Source organism: Cyprinus carpio, chromosome B11 (genome assembly GCF_018340385.1).
Source record: "Cyprinus carpio isolate SPL01 chromosome B11, ASM1834038v1, whole genome shotgun sequence".
Lineage (NCBI taxonomy): Eukaryota > Metazoa > Chordata > Actinopteri > Cypriniformes > Cyprinidae > Cyprinus > Cyprinus carpio.
In genome coordinates, this window is record NC_056607.1 from 17,364,193 (window position 1) to 17,387,390 (window position 23,198).

The 23,198-nt window shown below is 37.1% G+C and overlaps 1 protein-coding gene across 3 annotated transcripts in view; it reads right to left on the minus strand.

Annotated features, from left to right (window-relative positions):
• The window catches only part of LOC109069640 (cadherin-4-like), a 225,409-nt gene that overhangs the window by 21,280 nt on the left and 180,931 nt on the right, over window positions 1-23,198 (minus strand). For all 3 annotated transcript variants that reach the window (XM_042734278.1, XM_042734277.1, XM_042734276.1), the window contains 3 exons: window positions 18,427-18,582; window positions 12,471-12,615; window positions 6,994-7,166 (listed from right to left, as the gene is read on the minus strand). In XM_042734278.1, the coding sequence (XP_042590212.1) occupies window positions 6,994-7,166; window positions 12,471-12,615; window positions 18,427-18,582 (474 nt within the window). The remainder of the gene's footprint in view (window positions 1-6,993; window positions 7,167-12,470; window positions 12,616-18,426; window positions 18,583-23,198) is intronic.

Sequence of the window (23,198 nt, forward strand, 5' to 3'; positions counted from 1 at the left end):
GACTCCTCAGAGGAGTGCTCATGGTTTTAAAGCACTTAAAGAACCACAGAATACTGTGGACACACACTGAGAGTCATTAAAACCTGCGTCTTCTCGTTAATATTGCCCAGTTCGGCTCTATTAATGAGAACTCAATAGCGGCTGACCTTTATTAACACCATAATGAAATATCAATACTGTCTCCTCTGGTTATGCTCTGCAGAGAACAAGAGAAACAAATCAGTGTGTAATTAATCTTGCACACTTTTCATACAGCTCCGGCTGCGGGGATGGAGAACGTGACGCTAAGAGACGAGCTTAAACACATTTCCAGTCCTGAAGAGAATGTAAAACGATTACACCTCAGGACAGCTGGCAAAATCTCGGCGACTTGAGAGCAGATCCAGCGAGAGGCAAGTTTCACCCATACAGACTCTCACACGCTTGAGTCAACTGTTATGAGGAGCATTTCACAGCCCAACGGGCCCTGACCTCACTTCTCCCCGACACCTCGCTCGTTCCCTCGGGAGAGAAGGGAATAGGAGAGGTGATAAGGGGAAGGAGAGGAGGAAAGTCACGGTGGAGGAGATGATAGTGGAGAGAGTTCAACCAGAAGTTATGATTCTCCTCATCTCACACATGCAGGAAGCTTTAGATCATCTGGGAATGACTGGGACACACACACATGTACTTCACACCGATCGATTCCCTAATCAGGCGAGACAGAGTGGACACGTTCTAACCCAGACCTGACACAATGAGGCAAGCGCACACACACACACACACACTCATGCGAACAGACCACATGGCCTCTGGCAGAGACAAGAGACAGGTAATGAAAAGCAACAGCCTGGACAATCTGGCTCGAACAGATTCACAGAGCTGCACAGACAGACATGCAAGGCTTTTAACACACACAGACAAAAGACTCAGCACTGCCACTGCAGAACTTATAAGCGCTTTGATTTTATATGATTCAAATCTGTGACCAAACACTGTGATGCATCAATAAGATTTATGCTACATTTGGTTACAAAGCACCATGGGATTTAAAGGGATCATTCATGTATAAATTCAAATTCTCTCATCATTAACTCATTCTCATGTCTTTTGAAATTTATGACTGACTTTCTTTTCTAAAACACAAAAGGAGATGTTTATAACAGATTGTCCAAGCTGCTCTTTCTAGTGGTGGACCGATATTTTGATGGCCGATGCTGATATCGAAGGGAGCAGAGCGGTCAACGGCCGATACCATAAACTAATAAAGATGTGCTGGCATCCTCTGTACAGTCAAAATAAAAGCCCTGCTTCTTATCAGCCAAGCAGAAAAATGTATCGACCAACTCCAATAACTGAAAAATGCCAAATAATACAGCTGTATCAGCCCTGGTCACATATCAGTTAAGAGAAAAATTGTGATCAAAATTTAAATCTTTTTTTTTTTTTTTCAAATGTTAAACCATCAATGGCCAGATTTACCAACAGCTTGCGACAGCACAAACCATCTTTTGGCATTAAAATAGTAGACGTGCAGTGAAGAATTAGCACTGAAAAGGCGTGGTCACATGAAATTTTGTGCCTGACCTTATTGAATATGCATTTGTAGGAGTTTCCCTTTCAGATGCAAAATTTATGGGAGGATAGTATTAAAATTAATCACATGACGTTTGTGCTCATCAGATTACTGGTATTTGAGTTATTATTATACGGCCAAAAAAAGTAAGTCTTAAAGCAGGTGGTAATTTGTGCTGCTCTTGGTAGATTTCACTGGTCATTACGGAAATTATCTTTGTCTTGTGTTCTTTTAACGTGGGGTCAGTAAATCATTATCAGTAAATCACCCGCAGAATTTTCCCCTCCCATCTGTGCTTTTATGCAATTGTACTCTAACGCTAATTTGCCCTGTTTACTAAATCTGGCTCCACATGTTTATTTTAGTGAATGCTTTTTGTCATTTTGGAGCCTGACAGTCTGTGGTCCCCACCCACTTTCATTGTGCAGAAATGAGAAACATGAACATTCTTCCAAATCTCTCCTTTTGTGGTTCACAAAAAAAAAGTAAGTCAATGGTTTGGAATGACACGAGGGGGAATAAATTATTCATTTTAACTTCTCTCTGCAGAAATCTGTCTTTTCTAAACTCGTAAAAACACACACGCACACACACACCCAATTTCATTTAATTCCTGTCTTATATTATAGATTCATGCAGTGCTATTAAAGGGAAAAGAGAAGAAATAAAATGACAGAAATGGGGATGGCTGGTTGTAAAGTGCATAAGATGGACATATTTGCCATGAGGGGCATAAGACAAGATGACAGTTTCAGTAAAAGGCATGCAGGGCAGAAAGATGGGGAGAGGGGCTGCTTGTTAGCTGCTGTAATCAGACAGGTGATGGCAAGCAGGTTAAGAGGTGTGTGGAGGTGATGGGGTCTCGGTGTGAGAGGGTAATTGGTATTCAGACCTGATCAGATGTGTGTGACATTAAAGTGAATGTGAACTCCCACCAATGCAAGCGACTGCTCCAGGCTTCTTCAACCCACTAATTACTGCATAAATATTCCAATTAGACGACAGGTACTGATGAAGGAGGATTATGCTCCTGATGAGAAAATGTGTATGTGAAGGAGACAGATGGATATGCAGAGAGGCAAATGTTAGGATGGATATATGTGTGTGTAGACAGCTGCCCGTCTCCCATGTACTCCCCGTTGGGTAAAACACTGAAAGTTCAGGAGGAGCATATTCATATAAGCCCTCCAATCTAAACACTAAGTGGATTAAACAGCAATGCCTCAGTCCATTTAACATTTTATTTTCCACATCTGTTTTCCACATTTTTTAAAGCGTTTTTGCCCTATCATGTCACCAACTGAAAGCTAAGTTTCTCATGAAAAGTTTGTAAAAAACCTCCACATAACCTCTTTAAAAATTAATATGAGGAACATTTTTTCACTATCATTAAGTTTGATTTTGTTTATGAAAGATGCCTCATATGCTTACCAATCAAAAAAAAAAAGAAAAAAAAGTGAAGTGGTGTGTAGCGAAGTATGGTGGCCCATACTCGGAATTTGTGCTCTGCATTTCACCCATCCAAGTGTACATACACACAGCAGTGAGTAGTTTTGGCATAGGCGGAAACCCGCTGGGGGGGTCGGGGGTGACATGACCCCCCATCTGAGGGTTGTCCCCCTTAAAAATATGATAAAAAACAGTCTGTGTGTTGTAAATAAAAATGTTTTATACTTTAATAATTGTGTAAGTAGTAAAACAACACAAATGGGGCAAAAATGCATTTTAAGTTTATAAACATTTTGAGTCTCCCCCTCCCTTACCTCACAGTGCTTTGGTCCAAATACCTGCTTTCCTCTTTTACATCACATAGGCTACACACACACAAGTCCGGTGAGAGAAAACAAAGTCGATCAATAGTTGTGGAATTCCAAGGCTGTCAAGGCTATTTTATTCACTTAAACGTTGGATGAAGTGATTATTTTCTCTTTAATACAGATGATGCCAATGTATTTTTCGATGAGTCGCTATGCTAGCAATAATAACGTTACCTGCTTGAAGGAAAGGGTTGCCAGGGTTTTTACAACAAAACCTTTTTGCTACCCAAATCTAGCCCAAACTAACCGCATTTCAAGGGGTCAAGGGTAAAAATCGCATCCTGGGGGCTAAAATACAATTTATTGTGGTTGCTTCAATCCACGGATGTGAAAAACAACCCGCAGCAACAGTGATAAAGTAGCCCAATTCCACGGGAAAACCGCAAACTTGGCAACAGTGTGACGGATAGAACGGACACGAGACAACAGCTTGTCGTTGTCTAATTTGGTGAGCCCAGTCTCATGAAAATGCATATTGGAAACAAAATAAGTATATTTCTTATTATTATCAATGTTGAAAACAGTTGTACTGCTTAATATTTTTGTTGAAACCTTGATACATTTTTCAGGATCCTTTACTCAATAGTTCAAACTTACTGCATTTATTTGAAATAGGAATCTTTTATATATGTCTTTACTGTCACTTATGATTAAATTACATATACTTGAATAAAACTATTAAAAACCACTTCGGTCTAGCCTCATGGTCCAATGCTGATCCCGCTCCCCTCTCTCTATACCCAATACTTTCCTGTCATCTCTCCACTGTCCTATAATAATAGTAAAAAGGAATAGCCAAAAAAAAACTCTTCTGAACAGCAGTTTGCTTAAATATATATAGTACATAAACACCAGATGTCATCATAATTTACTCATCCTCTATTGTCACTTACCCAGACATGCTCCTAACATGTATTCATTTGTTGTTCCTTTTGATGAAAAAAGAATGGAAATATTTATACTATTTTGTCAGAATAAATCACCATCCGCTATCACCGTATGGATAACAGAAGCCTGGACACACTGTCCAACATCTCCTTTTGTGTGTCATGGAAGACAGAAAGTCATACAGGTTTGGAACAACACGAGGGTGAGTAAATAATGACAGAATTTTCCATTTTGGGTGAACTATTCCTTTCAGTCTCATCCAACAACATCTTGCCTGACAAAAAATGTGATGTTGAAAATCTTCCAAATGTTCCATTTGTGATGTGGCTTTGTAAACACATAAGTGTGTCCTAGTTCTAATCGGAGTGCACAGGTGAAAGAGAGCACAATCACTGCGTTAGATTAATGAGGGTCGCTCTCTGGTCCTGAGAGGAGGACAGATTACATGCCTGCAGTAGGTACCACGACCCACATTCATGCTCCTGTAGACACTCTCAGCCAGTCTGTCTTAGTCATTGGATTAGCAGGAGTCACTGCTCCAGGTATAGACTTATGATAACTTGTCAGAGAAAAATAGAAAATCCTGAGATGACAGCTAACGTCATCTAACGTGGCATGAAGGGTAGAGAACTTTATGTGCCAAGAGAAACAAGATGCCAAAATGACTCTAACAGCACTGTAGTGCCAAAACCCTCTAAACAACTGACAAATCACTGGAATGACTGCAAAGTAGCTTATTTGAATAAAAAGGCCACTAACAGCGATTTACACTGTTTAATAAGTAATTTAATAATTTGTTAGAACAAATGGTTTTGATGGTTTAAAATCATCATTATTATTACTATTATTATAAAAAATCCAGAACTATAGTGTGATTTATGATAATAAAATTATTATTATTATTATTATTATTATTAAATAAAATTATTTATATAACAAATTTTGGCACTAAAGTGTAACTGATAATAGCTACAGTTATGATGATGATGATGATGATAATAATAATCGTCGTCATCATCATCAATTACACTTGAGCAACAGTGACTAGAAACAACATTTGTCACATAATTAATACTGAAGAGGCAGGACAGTCTCCAGTTACTACAACTAGAAATGTTTTCATATCTATTTTAATATAATGCTACTAAGAAGCAAGGGATCACGTAGGATGGAGAGATAAAGGGGAAGTTGAAAGACTTCCCTGAAGGTCCGCTTAACCATTCTGGGATAAATTGAATGGACCTCTGAATGACCCTGCTCATTAGTGGAGCAGAGGGAGGTTAAGGAGGAGCACACAACTGTGTGTGTGCTTGTGTTTGTGAGAGTGTGTGCATGTGTGTGTGCAAGAAAGAGGGACTTGAGCGATAGAGAGAGGGATTAATGAAGAGGTTAAAGAGGGGAACACGTCTGGTGGGAAGGGTCAGGCTCTGATACTCAGATGAGTTATGGGAAAGCTGTTCCCATGACCCATAGGGTTCATTTGTGTGGGTATGTGAGTGCATGCATGTATTAAAAATGAAGTCAACTGCATTCTAAAGTAGACACTAAGAAGACCCCAATGATTAGTTGAATTAATTCTAGGTGGGGCTGGAAATAATAAGTATAACAAGACTCCAGAGCATGTACATATCTCTGCTACACAAGCTAGAAAATCCCAGAAATGATTCAGAGGCTAAGCATGAGAAATAAACACTATCCTGGGAATCAAGCACATCATTTATTAAAATCAGGTGCCAATTTATTTTTTATTTTTTTGAGGATTGTGAAACCTGTCTGAGGAACTGTTTTATCTAAATAAGTCAATGGCGTTCAAACATTAGACCAGTGCTTCTCAAATTTTTGAAACAAAGGCCCCCTGTTGTAGAACACAATATTCAAAGATACGCCAAGATATTTCCAGTATTTCTTCTGTGATATGGCAAAGCTGCTTGTTTTCAATGATTAGTTATTTACCTAATTAAGTAATGTGGTTAATTAATTTAATATATTACATTAATTCAATACAATTATTATTACTTTGATTACAGAAGTGTTAGTCACTAAAAACATGGAAAGAAATACCACTTGAGTTTATATTTTGGTTTATTTTTAGCATTTGAATTTGTAAAACCACCTATTTTTTCATAGCGCATGGGTTTGTGTGTAATATTAGCCTGAAAAGAATACAAAAAGTATTGATCAGAAAAAATGTTTACTACGGTTTCTCAATAAATAATGAATTGGGACCCACTGATCCTTACCCACAAAACTACATAGGACAGATAGTCTCAAGTTCAGCCATGATTTTTGCAGTATACTGAGCATCCTAGCCATTGAAGCTGTGACTGTTGTCCTGATGGGGTGTTCTAGGAGGGCAGATAGCTGATCTTCAACTTGAAAAAGTCACAGACAGCTCGAAGGACAGGCTGATCATTAAGGTGATTCTAAAAGGCCTGTTTGTTACAGTGCAAGAATGTCTCTTCACAATGTTGCTCACAGAAAACTAGGGACCATCCACAATAAGTATGCTAAGACAAACCATAGCTGAGAACTAATTATATTCTAACGCAGGAGAGACCACAAGGGAGGTTAGAAAAACACTCTTCATGGAATGGCAAGCACACATGCTCGTACACTCAAACCCATTACACTCCAAACACATTACACACTTATCAACAGTTCTTTGAAAGAAAATCAGACGGCAGCAGCTTCTTGGAAGCTCACTTGCTTTTACATGTACGAGACGTGACTGACCTCTCTGTCGATGCCTGTAGCGATGGTGCTGATCTCTCCTGTTGCTCCATTAATAGTAAACATGTTGGGAATGGGGATGTGTGGCGTCTGGCTCAGGATGCGATAGTGCACCAGCCCGTTTGCCGTGGTGCTGTCGTCGGCGTCAAAGGCCGTTACCTGCATTACAGAAGTGCCTGCAGAGGAAGAGAGGAAAACAAGCCTGAATCAAAACACTAATGCATGCATAATCACTCCATTTCTGTCATAAAGCAGCTGGGCTTGTTTGTCCGATTCGCTAAGAACAAACACGCACAAACAGTGGCTATTTGATCAGTGATTCAAACTTTTTGTGCTGCTCCCTGTGTCAGAGCAATGTCCAAACGTCACATCTGATCCCGGGGTCTTTCGCACCTAAGCTGTCTCATCTTCTTCATTTCTGATTCTGCTCTCCATACTAAATCTGCTCGGTAATGAGGGTCCGTCTGCTTCTGTCACTTTCATTATTCCCCAGTCCTGCTATAGCTGTGCCGGCAGTGTTAAAGTCAAAAACGAAATGACTTATAAAATGTTTGTTAAAGATTTTGTTATTCTTTTATTAGTTTTTTCATAAGTATTTTTGTTATTATTTGAAGTATTTTTTTGCGATAAAAATGCATCATGAAGAGTTAACTCGTGATTAATCACAACTTAATCACACATTTTTATCTGTTCTAAATGAATACTTTTCAAAGTTTTTAATACTCTTATCAACATGGGCATGGACAAATGTGGATGCTTTATGCACATTATTAGTGAAACCATAGCCAACATAGAGCTTGAAGACTAGACATGTTTCAAATGTTTTTCACATAACTTGTTCATGTCTATTGGAGACATGCAAAAAAGAACATAGAAATACCAGGTTCCCATTACTTCTCTTTCTTTGCACTGAGCAATTTACTTACACAAGCCTGTTTACATTGTTTGCAGGACAGGGCAGCTCACTTCTTCTGAACATGCAAAATGTACATTTATTATTTATTATTACATTTGTTTGCTGAGCAGACGCAAAACCTCACACTCACGTGGCAGTACCAGTGAGTCTCAGAAGCGAAATAAGGTTTGTACGAAATAAGGTACGAAATAAGGTATATATACACACACACACACATTATTACATATATCTATAGTATATATAAATCTATTTATTAGTTATATTTATTATACTAGGCTGACTTGAAATATTTTAAGTTATGTTTATATTTAAACCATTTCTGTCAGAGTAATAAAAGTTTTAAATTATTAACTATTATAGGACAAAATATTTTTACACTTAACATTTCAAATGCATAGCTGAGGGAGAAAAAATGGCTAAACCAAAATAAAACGAAATCAAAAACAGTGTGCCACCTTTAAAAGCCCATTTTCTTGCCTCTATTAGTTCTAAGTTGTGTGTTTAAAAACAGCAATTTGAGATTGGGTGTGCGTGCGTGTGAAATGTGTTTGTGTGAATGCGAGGCGTCAGGATGATGCAGGGTGGGGGTCCATATGGCCTTTAGTCCCCAAAACATGTTTATCGATTTCTGAGAGCTTGTCTCACACCATCTCAAATGTGAGTGAGCAATCAGGGGCCTCCAAATAGAGAAACGGAGGATAAACCTCCTTGCGACGTGGGCAAAATGTCACCCTGTCATTCTGTGTTAATGTCATTCTGTCGCTCCCGTGTTCCAGTCACTTCTGTCATTTAATATTAATGGCCACGGCGACCCAGAAAGTCGGTCCAAGGGGGGCGGCCGCATGTCCAGCCACACGCAAGACCTCACGTGTTTGTGGGTTTCTCTGGCCTCGCTGTAATTGTGAGGAGATAGTGGCATCATTTCGTGACAAAACACCTACGAGGGGATAATTGTGGCTGAGAGTTCTATTTCAAAGTTCATTAAGTTTCAGAGCAGAATCTGTCACTACGCCCCATGAGAAAGAGGAAAAGGAAGAAATGAGCGAAGGGAGAAGAAAAACAATTAAGCCCTCTTCTGATAGGGCTACATCAATTTTTGAACAACCAGGGAGTGAGCAAGCACATGTGGAGGGATGAAGAAGACAAAAGAGTTGCATGTCAACTCTGTCGCCTTCAATTTTCAATGAGTGCCATTCTGTAACAGGATTAAATGCTCTTTATGTGTAAAAGTGAGAGAGATGACCGTGCAGGAAACAGTTAACCCCTAGGCCTTTTCAATTGCTTTTTAATTTGAAAACTAATTCAATGCTGTAATTGCTTTTCGACTTAAACCACTGAAGCTCAAAATTCCTCCTTTCATTAGACGCGTGCTGGTCGGGAGACTCTCTCTTTCACAGGTATATAAGAAATTGGGGAGTCATTAGTTTTAACAAGTTTAACATAACCAGCCTGAGAATGGAAATCGACCCTTGCAGCGCCGGCTCCTTTCGAATCACCCGCCATTTGAAGACAGACTGGTACACGCAAAATCCATCTTGCCACCACTTTGTCCCAATTTTCAATTGCTCGCGGATTGGCTAGATCACAAAGTGCTTACATTGAAAATACAACATAAAAGCTCTCTATACTTGGCTGTCCGTCCGAGACAAGCTGCTAGCCAGACTAAACCAGTCCTCCAAGCTGTTATCACTCCGTTTTCCACTGCAGATTACACTCAGCACTGTCTCACACCACCCTCACGGTGAGGCTTTCAAAGCAAATCTGTTTTGTCAGGGCCGTAGCCATATGGAGTCCTTTGAGGACTATGAAGAGGCAAATGACTTTTCCTGCAAAAAAAGAGCCAGAGGCAGACGCCTACTTTAAGTCCATTAAACTGATTGAAACATTCCTCTCTCCTCTCAGCGCTCTCTTTTACCCTCTCTTCTCCTCTCCCGTGCATGGACGTCAGGGCCTAATTAACCCCCATGGCCAGCTGTCTAAGGCTGAGCATTGAGTAGTGTCCTATCGTCCACTGTTAGCAAATTTCCTTATCGGCCGGGTGAGTTGGAAGTGTGAAAACAGAATTTTCTAGCTATGCCACTCTTTTGCTGTGGCTTGTTTTTCTCAGCAACAGACAGTGAAAATATCCCCTTGTCATTGTTTTTTTAGGCAAAAGAACAGAAAGCCAAGTAAACAAGGATACATCTGACTAAAAAACGAGGCAGGATCAGTGTTGAAATTTGAGGCCAGCAAAATGCAAAACAACAGAGAACAGTTCGAAGATGGCAGGAAAAAAGAGAGAAGAGAAAAGATTATTTTAAAAGATAATTGGCTACAGCAGTTCTGCAGAGTTTTCTAAACACTGTCATTGGGTGGTGCAGCTGACTTTTTGGCATGCAAATTTTGTACAGGGAAGAAAGTGAAAATTAGGATTAATTATTGCAAGAACACTTTGAGACACTCCTTTGAGAATGCGAGAACTGTAAAGCTGCCTTAACTGCTTCATAGACAGTTGCTGGATAATTCCTCAAAAAAAAAAAAAAAAAAAAAAAAAAAAAATACTATTTATAAAGACTACTTTTAGCTAGTTAGTCTGAAATGTTAATATTCTGTTTCTCCTCAAAGAATACTAAACTTTTATAAAAAATCTATCCACCTTTTTCTTCAACGTGGAAGTAAGCCTATGGGTGAGACATCCGGTTCATTAGCCATTATAGGTAAATAACGAGAAGAATAGCAAAGTGCAGTAAACGGTAAAACTGTTTGCACTATATACCAATGTGTTTATAATTAAGATAATACATAAAAATTATATGGTAATATAATAAAGCAAATAATTACAAGAAGACAAAATGTAGGGCACTATCTATCTATCTATCTATCTATCTATCTATCTATCTATCTATCTATCTATCTATCTATCTATCTATCTATCTATCTATCTATCTATCTATCTATCTATCTATCTATCTATCTATCTGTCTGTCTGTGTATGCGTGTGTGTGTGTGTGTGTGTGTGTGTGTGTGTGTGTGTATGCAAATCTTCATGATCCTGGTTTTATTTAGAAAGATTTAAAGAATAAAAGAATAAAGGAATATTGAATAACCAATGTTTATCTTGTAATAAAAGACAATCTGTGCATCTCATATAATTTTGGAATTAATCTGTCAAAATAAGACCAGAAATATGCAATAAGAAAGTAAATAGGATAAACTTTAAATCGAACTTAAATTAGTTTTAAGTAAAAATGAATTCCAGCCCATTTTTTTAGGTAAAATAAATGCTGACTTGACTTGACAGGAAGAACAAAATATTATTACTTTACTTCTTGTATTGTTTTCAGTCATGCCAATAAATCGGCAATTATGAGGGGAAAAAATGTCTGGATTCACACTAAAGAGTTTAATTTGATCCAGGTCTGAATCACAGCCGAATTTGATTAAACTTAAATTGGATCAGTCTTCTAAATGTGCAGTAATTGGGTGATTACTTGTGTTTAGGCAGCAACAAACACAATTTAATTACTCTATGTGTCTACACCACCAAACAAGTATTTTGTTGGCAATGGAATCAGTAATGTATCATTTAAAGATGGATCCCTCTGTTGAATTGATCTGATCAGTTCACATACATCTGCAGCTGGTGATAAGGACACTTCCCTGCATGCTCCTCTTTGAACGTGGCCTGTAGTGCAGGAGCTGATGGAAAATCTGCTGTAATACTTCAGAGACACTCTGATATGAGCATCTGTTTGGTCTAAGCTTCCCTTGGTGAGTTAAAATGATAAACATGTTCCTTCAACGTTCACGTTTAAAATATACAAAACATCTGCTGTGATTAAATCCTTGTGATCACGGAAGATCAACGGCCAATATTGGCATTGCCATTTTCAAGGCAATGAGATTAACTGCGGTCTCATGAGAGCCTAGAGCTGGGTTTAGCTCGACTTCACAAGAACTTCATGTTTTTAATGCACGTGAAACATGTCAGCATGGACAGCAGAGGGATAATGGAACAGCCTGTATCGTGTCCATTTTCCATGGATAATTTACAGTGCTTGTTTGGCGTGGAGCAGACCCACGCTCTACTGAAGGGAAACAGAAAATATTGCGCTGTTCTTTTTTTTTTTTCTCTTTGTTTATGAATTCCCTTGAGAATCAAGTTTTTTTTTGAGGAGAGCTCAACAAAATAAAGACTAAAGTTTTGTCCTCAGAGGCAAGCTTTCTGGGCTGTTACATTACAGAAGTTGGACACAATCTGACTCACAGTCTACGCTTTGGCTGCTCAGTGAGTCGACTCTGACGGCTTACACCCCGAAGAGGTGGAGAATAAAGAAAGAAACTGAACCTGTGTTTGTTAGACACAACGGGAATGCCTGTTCAAAGAGCACAGAGAAGCATTCACAGAAAGGGCTGATTCACATGGGCTATTCAATAAATCATCAAGGGAAAACATACTGTAAGATTCCTTTGTTTGTCTTATATTAGTACAATGAGAGTAATGAGAATATGATGCATACTACTAAAAAACTAAACACATCATCACAGCATAATCATCAGCATGATCTTTATTGTGGATACATACCTGGTTTGGACATTTCTGCAACTGATCCGTTGTAAACCTGGTTCTTAAACTCGGGTCTGTTGTCATTCATGTCAATGACATAAATGTACAGATCAATAGGAGGCTCCATTTGGTTCCCGTTAATATCAACTGCATGAGCTCTGAGCTGTGGATGAGATGACAATAAAGGCACATTAATTAAAAATTCATAATTCACATAACTTCACCTCTGCCGATGCTTCAGTGGAAAGCACAGTGCTGATATTAAATCAGCTTTAAGAAACTCAGAGGCTCTGTGTGCTCAGCGGACGCACCAAATGGAAATTGCATTCATATTTCATACATTAGATACGGGATCCGGAGGGAAGGCATTGCGTTGTTCCTATCTAAAATCCATGAGTTATTATTCAGAGAGGACTTCCAGAGGAACAGAGTGTGAGTTGGAGTTTAGCTTCAGAAGAAGAAGAAGAAAAAAAGGCTATTTTGGTTATATCTCCAAAAAAGCGTGCGAGGCAAGATAAAGCTTTCTTTAATTCAGATAAACATCCCCTTAAAAATAAAATAGTTTTTTTTAGTGATAGAACATTCCCATGGGAGATGGGATAAGGGAGGGGGAACGAGAAACAAAAGAGCAAGAGATAGCGCAAGAAAAAGACCGAGAGCGAAAAAGAGAGGGATAGAGGAAAGGTTTAAGGCTGGATTAACTCCAAATTCTCTTCTTTGAATTTATTCACTACAGAATTACATGCGCACGCACTAAATAAAACTATTATCCTAAAATCCCTCCCCGGAATTACATCCCAAATAAGAGGGTTGCATTGCTCCATATGCTATACACGGGAATATCCAGATTCTATATGCATTTCTGCAGTAATACGACACCTGCTGCCAAAAGCTCTCATTTAATATCGCCCGAGACGACAGGTTTTTGTTGTGCAGGGCAAAACTAACTGTCAAGCAAACAAATAAATAAAGACACACAACAGGAAAATCTGTTTCCTCAGCTGCTGTGCTTAGCATTCTGTATGGGTTGGTGAGGCGGCTGTGTGTGTGTGTGTGAGAGCTTGTAGATATGTGTGAGATTGTCTGTTGTTAGTGGCTGAGACACTGCATCTTTGATCTGTCGACCCATGAGAGCGTGCGGACTGCAAATGTGTGACTTAATGGCATTATTAACATGCTAGCTGACAGAACCGAAACGCTAGACAGAGACAGAGCGACAGAGAGAGAGAGATGGGCTGAGAAATAGAGAATCCTCCTCTGCTGTAGTTCTTTATCCCTTTGTTTATTTTCTTCTCTTGCCACTGTGTCAAAGCCATCAGCTTTTAAATTCTGCAACACACTCTAGTGGTGGGAGACTTCTGGGCAGTGAAGAAAAACTACTGGAAACTCACAAAATAAGGGAAAGCTACAAACCATAGAATGAGCTAGAGGGTCAGTGTCATGCCTGCAGCAAATTCGCCATTATTTTTTTTAATGTAAAAAATTACATTCATCTCTACATAAACCTCTTCATCATCATTGTTAATATTATCAAAGCGGCCATTAGTCTCACTTTTAAACAAAACACAATCAATACTGTGATTGAAAACAACTTTTCTTGTTTTAATGAGACGCCTGAGTTTGTTATTTACAGGTTTTAACAGTTCTGGGCCAATCATGGAGAAACTATGAGAAGGACTTAAAAGGGAATTTATTCATAATGCAGTCATATTTTTGTTGTGTAGGTTTAACAAACAAAAATCTAAATTCCAAGCTCATCAAAAATCTAAGAGCTGCAGTGGTTTATGTCAACATGAAACTGCATTTACAATCTATTTTACTTCCATAATGTTTATAGAGACTGAATTGTTGGAGATCTGACCCTGCACATTCCTGCCACTTTTTCACAATCCTATCAAATAAAGACAACAAAGCCAATACATAAAAAGAAAGAAAGCCATGCTTTGGGTAAATTGTTTAAAAAAAGTCTATTCCAAGTTATAATTCATCTTTGACATAACAGGAATAAATTACATTTTAAAATATATTCAAACAGAAAACAGTGCTTTTAAATTGGAATAATATTTCACAATAGTACTGTTTTTCTTGATTATATAAATGCAGCCTTGGTAAGCACAATAGACTTTATAAAATTGGCAACACTTTAGTATAGGGACCAGTTCTCACTAGTTGCTTATTAGCATGCCTATTATTAACATATTGGCTGTTTATTAGTCATTATTATTCTGTGTGACCATATTCTACATCCCTAATCCTACCAATTACCTAAACTCAACAATTTAACACCTTGCTAACTATTAATAAGCAGCAAATTAGGAGTTTATTGAGGCAAAAGTGATAGTTACTGTTTTGTTAATAGCGAAAAAATTGGATCTTAAAATAAAGTTTGACCAAAATTTGAATACCTTTTAAATGAAAACATAATTTGTTTAAAAAAAAAAAAAAAAAAAAAAAAAAAAATATATATATATATATATATATATATATATATATATATATATATATATATATATATATATATATATATATATATATATACACATACATATATGAAATTAAATCTAGTTAATTTCAATTTCATGTTGACTTAAAGCTCAGCTTTAAATAGCCAGTTGCTGGTTTGGTTCCTGTGATGAGGGAGTCATCACTATTGTTAAACACAATTGTTGATAATTATGAGCCATCACCATTGTTAACCTCAGGTTGCTCCAGGGGATAAATCCATGACTGCGTTCAGTTGCAGCACTGGAGACATCAATTCCAGCCCTTGTGATGTGCTGATAAAAAAGCACTGTATTCTACTCAAGAAGGCTCTAACTGAATCAAACTCCTCATACATTACATCAAAAGCCTCGAGTGTAAAACTGGGACATCTAGAACATCCGGAATTAAGAGTGCAAAATGTGAACAGATATCAGATATGAGCAGTCATATGGATATTCATACTATGATGAGTAACAGAGGGGCTGCATAAGCTAACCAGTGCACAAGACACGAGGGGCCACTTAACCTTACCAGTGTTCATACGCCTATTGTCCTGACTCACTAACTGCAGGCAGTGTCTAACTCATTGTAAACATGCACTTACACACATACATAGAATCATACACATGAGCTCTGTTGCCTATTAAAATCTACTGAGTTGTCTCACTGCCTAAATTTTTTTAAATGTAAAAAACAAGATAAAAATACAAAACATACACAAATCAATCAATCAATCAATCAATCAAATCACAGGGAATATTTTAGATTATACATTTTAAACTAATTATACATATTAACATATATGTAATTATAAATTATGCGTAATTAATAATAATATTATTAATAATAACAACAACAACAAAATACACAAATGCACACAAAGACAGACACACTATCAGTAAAATGCTTGCAATTTATTATTATTTTTAAATGTGTTGGAAAGAAGTTTCTTAAAAACATCAAAGCTGCATTTATTTGATAAAAATACAGTAAAAACTGTAATGACGTGAACAATTATTAAATTATTAAATTTAAAAGAACTGTTTTCTATATTAATATATTTTTTATATTATATATTTGTGGAAGCCATGATACATTACCATTCAAAAGTGTATTTTTATCAATGAAAGATACATTCAATTCATAATTAATGAAAATAATGCATTCGCAAATAATGAATTTATAATGATCTAAAGATTAAGTAAACTGTTCTTTTAAAGTTTATATTCATCAACAAAAAAAAAATGCTGATAAAATATATCAGAAGAATAAAAAGCAGCAAAATCTGTTTTCAACATTGACAATAATAACCATGATTAATAATTGAGCACTACATCAGCGTACTAGAATGATTTCTGAAGAATCATGACACTGAAGACTGCATAGTTTTTGAGCATAGCATACATTACATATGAATTATATATATAATTTCTTACGAAGCTTGTTGCAATGCATTCTGGGATTGCATTCTCCACAAATATTTTATGCAGTGTCACCTTTGATTCTGTCCTGAATGAGGTATCTTAGGCGACAGCATAATTAAGTTACCTACCTTTTGGGACAGCCTATAGTACAATGCCTCTATAGGCAGCTCACTATGTTTAGAAAATCTGTGCGCTCTCACACACACACACACACACACATATTGAGCTAACTTAACCACTGTGAATGCTGACTTATTCAGATATGTAGACACACACACACACACACACACACACACACACACACACACACACACACACACCTGGTGAGGCAAGCCTAGCCATAATTTAGACTGATAGGTAGACACACAGTGCCACATCATCTACTGCTCAATGGACCAGAGAATTAAGAGAAAAGAAACGGAGTGAGAGAGAAAAAGAGCCATAAGTCAAAAGTAGAAGCCGCAAACAGAGAAGACCTCATTTTATAGCTGATCTAAATATATACTAAGGGCCTATTGACACTTCCTGCGAAAGAGCTGAGATAAAGTGCCAGTTATAATTGTAAGGAACAACTGTGAGAATCAAAAGCAATGTGTTGTGTTAGGAGCGCCTGGGGAAGTCTGGGGAAGATGTGGCTTGCTGGCAGCCCGCTTGTGACAGAGGTGGGGTGACAGGCAGAAACATAAGGGGGCAGGGTCGCTGTTTGATTTGATTCCCCAGTTGAGTTAAAGCATTGGGAGTTGCATACTCATCACTTGTGACAATTCAACACTTCTTTTCCAGACTATTTCCTTCCCTTTCTCTCCCTCTCTCATCTGCACATTGCTACTGAACCTTTGTCTAATTGACAGTTTGACTAACTGAAAAAAACCCTGACGTGTCAAAGCAATTCTTTTCTTTGTCTCTAGCTTTTCTTCTTCACATTATGCATAAGGAAAGAGCTACATAAACAGAATAGTGGAACAAAAACAAAATAAAAAAAGCACAAGTGATGCCAGCCGGCAGGTCCGAAACTTTTTGTTTTTAATGCATTGAAAGCAGTTTGAATAGACTTAATTGCACAATGAAGTATAAATCTTAAGATTTCTGCAAACTTTGCTCAACAAGCAGGTTTAATAAGTCTGTAGCTTTGTCTTTGATATCTAAACAGGCTGACAAGGCAACTGCTCTTGTTTTGATGGCTACAACTTTCTGGAACCAATCAAGTTCGCAATCAAGTCAGATCTCGAAGTTTGTAAGCCTTAGAGTCCTGGTTAAAAGTTACCCTGAATAGCCAGATAAAGAGATATAAATATTTATTCAAAATTGGAGTTTATATATAAATTTAAGACACTTAAGCCAAAATGTATTTGCATTGCATGAAGTGTCAAAACGAAATCTATTTATTTTACTCATCTATACAGCACAAGCAGACTTTTAAATCAAAACTTGGTTTCCAAATATTATGAAATATATAGTTCAAAATGAAGTTAAAAGGTATTTGTATACTTTCTGGTTGTACTAATTTAAGGAACACCAATTTAGTTTGGACAACTGTGAACTTTAAAGGAACTGACTTCATAGATGCATGAAAAATTACCCTGGGACCATCTGGTGTCTCAGAATTATTTTTTTTATTTTTTTGTTTGTTTGTTTGTTTGTTTGTTTTTTTGCATAGGTTTTAATATTTTGTGATTCAATGAAATTCAACCACCTGTAAGGATGACATAATGCACGCACACACACGCGCACACACACACACACACACACACACATTGTACAAGTTCACAGATATGACAAGAACGTTCAAGTATAAAAAAATAATTTTGTTATTTTGTTTTATAATGTAAAGGCATTCATACATTTTTAATGTGCTTAAGTGACCAAACACTTTTTGGGATCACTGCATATATAAACAAAAAAACACACAGTTCAGTTCTAGTTTTATTCCAACTGGCAAAAGGCCATAAACTCTTGCAAACTGGAGCATGTTTCCTAAATGGGTTGAGGCCAGTTCCGCTTTAAATAGGATCTGAATAGGGCAAAAATTATCTTCTGGAGCCAACTCTGGAAAGAGGTGCACTTACATGGTAGGAAGCTCTCTCCTCTCTGTCCAAAGGTTTAGTGACAGACATTTTCCCCGTCACAGGATCAATGATGTAGACGTCATTGGGAGGCTGGTCTGCTCCGGCTCCTGTTATACTGTACCGGATCTCAATCTCTTTGTCCTGGTCTGATCGAATCTGCAATAAATTGAAACAATGAGTAAGAAACCTTGATGGGTAACACTTTAATTTAATAAATCATTAACAATCATATAATGCTTAATATAGCATTAGGTAATATATATTCACATGGCTAGAAACATGAGATAATGTGCTTAATGTTTACTAATAAACGTATTAAACATTACCTAATGAGTAACAGATCAGTATTTAATGTAAATTAAAATGCTTACAAATGTCGTTAAACTTTCAATTCATATGATCATGCACTTCTATAAATGATTTGAACAGATGTTACACAATGATTAAAAGCTTACTTTAATGTACAACCTTTTTGCTGCTATTTAGGTGTGATACGGTATAAGGTTAGGGACAGGTTCGGTGGTATGGGTAGGTTTAAGGGTTGGATAAGGGGTCAACAGAGTACAGGGGTCAATTTAATAACTATAAATGAACACATTTCAATCTTTTGATAAATTAACAAACTGATTTGTTTTTGTTTTTTTTTCTTGTTGATGTATTATTCAAGGAATATCAGGCCATTTGAGACACTTTTCACCATTGAGATGACTGCTAATAAAAATACTAATGATTAGTAAATGTTTATAAACATTTACAAATGATGAATAGTTTCCACTTTAGATAATGTACTGTAAAAAACATTGTTTCATTAAGATGTGTAAATAGTAGAAGTCTACATAACAAACGAAGACCAAATACATGACCTTTACAGACCGTGATTGAGTTAATTAATGATGTTAACATGAATAGTCTGTGAAGTGCTTAAAATTTCCCCACATCATTTGTAAATGTAAAAATTAGCAACAGGAAATACAGTATATGGACTGAAGTTTAATGACATTTGTTAGCATTTAAAAGTACATTAACAAATATGCTTGTAATATTTGTTAGGACCATTTGTTCAAATCAAATTTAAAAAAAGTGCATGATCATATAAATTTATATGAAATAAATATCTGTTAATCATTAGATAATGATTAATAAGTACATTAGCCAACATTAAGCACATTATCTCATGTTTCTAGCCATGTGAATATGTATATTAACTAATGATCGGTTAAACATTATATAATGTTTTAAAGATTTTTCTAATGAAAGTTATTAAAAGCTTCTTTTTTTTTTTTAATCTGGCTACCAAAATTATTTATTGTACAAAATGCCTTTAGATCAAAGCATTAAATTATATTAATATCACAGTAAACAACAGAATTTTCAACAAAAAACACTGTTGAGTATGATTGTATGGTCAATTTTACAGACTAGAACAGACCAAATGCCTTGAGTAGACATCATCCACACACTTTCATGACAAATGTCAAATAATTTCCATACGCATACAATCACTGTCTATATGATTTCTGAAAACATTCTGTCACAAGCCCACTGGTGCTTACTTTACATTTCTAAAAGTTTGCATAAATAGAGACACTGCTTGTATTTTCTGTGCTTTTTCTCAATACAACAACATTGCACTGCACAACCGATCCAATCTTTAGGCTTCAGTAGCATCAGGAAATTAAAAAATGTACAATGGATAATGTGGCAGTGACATGTCAAATGCTTGCTTATTAATCAAAGTCAAGCAAGCGTTGCTTCCCAAACAGTAAATACTGTAGTATTCAGCATCAGGCTTTGATACTTGATCGTATATAGCCAAGTGAACTGGGCCATCGATCACAATGATAATGCTTTAGTAGACACTTTCTCTCAGCTGCCTGCCATACAAACTTGTCTCAAAATGCCAGAGAATAAAGCAAACAGAAAAGATAAAGCAACATAGACTTGTTTATTAAAGTTGATGTGTGTATTTTTCTGTTGAAGTACTTTCATTCTAAACCTTTATGGGTGGAGAGAGCTATACATTAAGAGTGGACATGAGGGCACTACTAAAAAAAATAAAAATAAACACTACTAGACGGATTTCTCTGAAAACACTGTGGTGCTTATAAAACTGCATCCAGTGAAATGTGGGTATAGGGCCATGATAAATGGGAGAATTCTAAAAACAGGCATTATTTTTTGCAATTCCAATTACACTGCTTTGTCAAAGAAATTACACACTTCAGAGGAAAAAAAAAACACACCGTACATACTTTCATTGAACGACTGACTGACTTGATGAGTAGAAAAGTGACATTTCTGGCCTACTTTTAATTGAAGCTGGATCACTGGCGTGTATGAAATCCTCGTCTTCATATTTTTCTTCCAAACTCTGTTTAATGTAAAGGACAGATGCATACACAATTCAGTCTCATTCTACCTCCATCTATCTCTTTTCTGTCTCCCGTTTTTCTATCTGGCATCATTAACCATGGCATGGCTCAATGCGATAAGACGTTTCCCTCTTCTGTTTTCCCTCTCTCTTGCACTGAAGCAAGAAACATGTTGCAGAACCGTGGGACATTAAACATCTGGATATCAATCTGCTTGATGCTTTGGTTTGACAGAGGATGTTTCTCACAATGGTTCTTCTCATCAAAAGTGCCATAATAACACATTTTTTGAAGCATGTTTAGCCTGTTTATGTAACGAAAAGCTTGTCCTATAAAAACACCAAAACAGTGTTTATGTCCTCTTTAATGCCTCAACTTCTCATCCCAAGTGGATCAGGCACACTTGCATAAAAACATGCTATTGGATCAGAAATTCAGTTGTACTGGTCATTTTGTTTTCTAAAATATGATAAACTTATCATAGCATCAAAAAATGTCACCCAAAACGTAACTCTTGTTTACTGCCATATCTGTACAAATGTATAAGGGAAGAGCATTGGAGCAAATGTAATAAAAATAACATGTAAAATTAAATATAAAATATGAAATATATCATGTTAACTAAATGCACTTACTAAAACTGCAATATATATATATATATATATATATATATATATATATATATATATATATATATATATATATATATATATATATATGTGCATCAACAGACAGCCCAAGAAGAAATACGTACTGAACACATAAATGTAGAAATGCATTTCTGCATTGCAAAGTGCTCTCTCTCTTTGTTTACACCTCCGGCTTCACTATTTAATACCCACCCTTACAAATTTTAGTGCACTGGCTTCTCGGTAAACAGGAATATGACTGAAAAAAATGAGAGCAGAGTGGAGATATCTTTCAGGAGATGTGCTTATGCACCCACGTAACTATCTCCACTTTCAAATGAAGCAACACTTCATGAAATATCACCAGATTTGAAATTATGACCATGTTTCTGTGTGTCACTGGGCTTTGCGAAGCACATGACATTTGATGTGAGGGGATTTTGTGCTGAAGCAATCAAATGTAAACCCTGACGCGTTTGAGTCACGGGATATAAACCCCATATCCCGCCTACCCATTTCGTGAGCCGTGGGTCTGGAAACCATGCGTGAAAGTGAAATGACTGGTGAGCGTGCAACAGTCCTTTTTTGCATAACGTATTCCGCAGACTGAGCGTGATGGCTTTCTCTTCATTTCACTCAGACACTGAACTCCCACACATGACCTTTTGGTTGCAATATCTGAACCTCGCTCTCCCACTCTCTATGCTTTGGTAAAGTTCTCTTTCTATTTAAAAGGCTGCTAAAAACATCTAAGAGATACGCCGCTCAGGACATTGAAACTCAGTATATTGATTTGGTAATAAAACGTATTCCTGGTAGCTTTCAGTACAGCTTGAGCCTGCATTCAATATCAAGGTTTTTCAAATAGACAAAAAGCAAGAATCAAAGTTCAGGATTTTTTTTTTTTTTTTTTTATCTTGCTACTTCCTTGCATGAACTGGCAATCAAATCTGAAATCCCAGAAATAGTTCTTTGTATTCGGCTAATAACATGGTGGCTACATATCAATTTAGAGCCCGAAAGGGATTGGAAATTTCTTGCGGTAGGAAAAATAACATACCGCAGCATCCTCCTTGCAAACATTTGAAGAATGAATGGCGTTCTGGGAGGCTGACAGGTAAGAGATTGGTATGTGGGCTCCATAGCATGGATCAAAGAGAGTTTTTCTGCTCAATAATTCAGCATCCATGGTGCACCATGAACACACACCTAGAATATCCACCTTTCCTGATTCAGATGAATCGTCATTCGCTGCTAGAGCCAACCTGATGACACATCCCCTTAAATATCCCAGAGGGAAGGAGGTAAGGTCCCTTGTACATTTAAAAGTCTCTTTAAAATACCTCCCGTGGGCAGCCTGGAAGGATTTGTCATGTTTGAAACCCTGGCCCCCCAAACTCCCTGTTTAATGAATGTTCTTTATAATACTAAATTGAATAAATGATGATCGTGCCCTCGTTAAGTCCCCTGGGCTTGATTGAGTCATCTGAATTCAGTCCTAATGACAAAAAGCAATTTCTGAAATCTTCCTCCAACTCGTTAGTTGTAGAATTACAGTGAGTGCGGGTTGAATGGAGGAAGATGGTTAGCACGTGAGGAACGTGCTCTTTCTGCAGATAGCATGTTGGAGATAAATGCAGCGTTTCTAGGGCAGGTTCAGAGTGACTTCTGCCGTTTTCTGGCGAACTTTACCGTCCTGGGAGAGGTTGTATCAGAGCCCCTTTCAAAAGAGCAAATGGAGTCAGGCAAGGGATTAGTACAAGTGCCACGG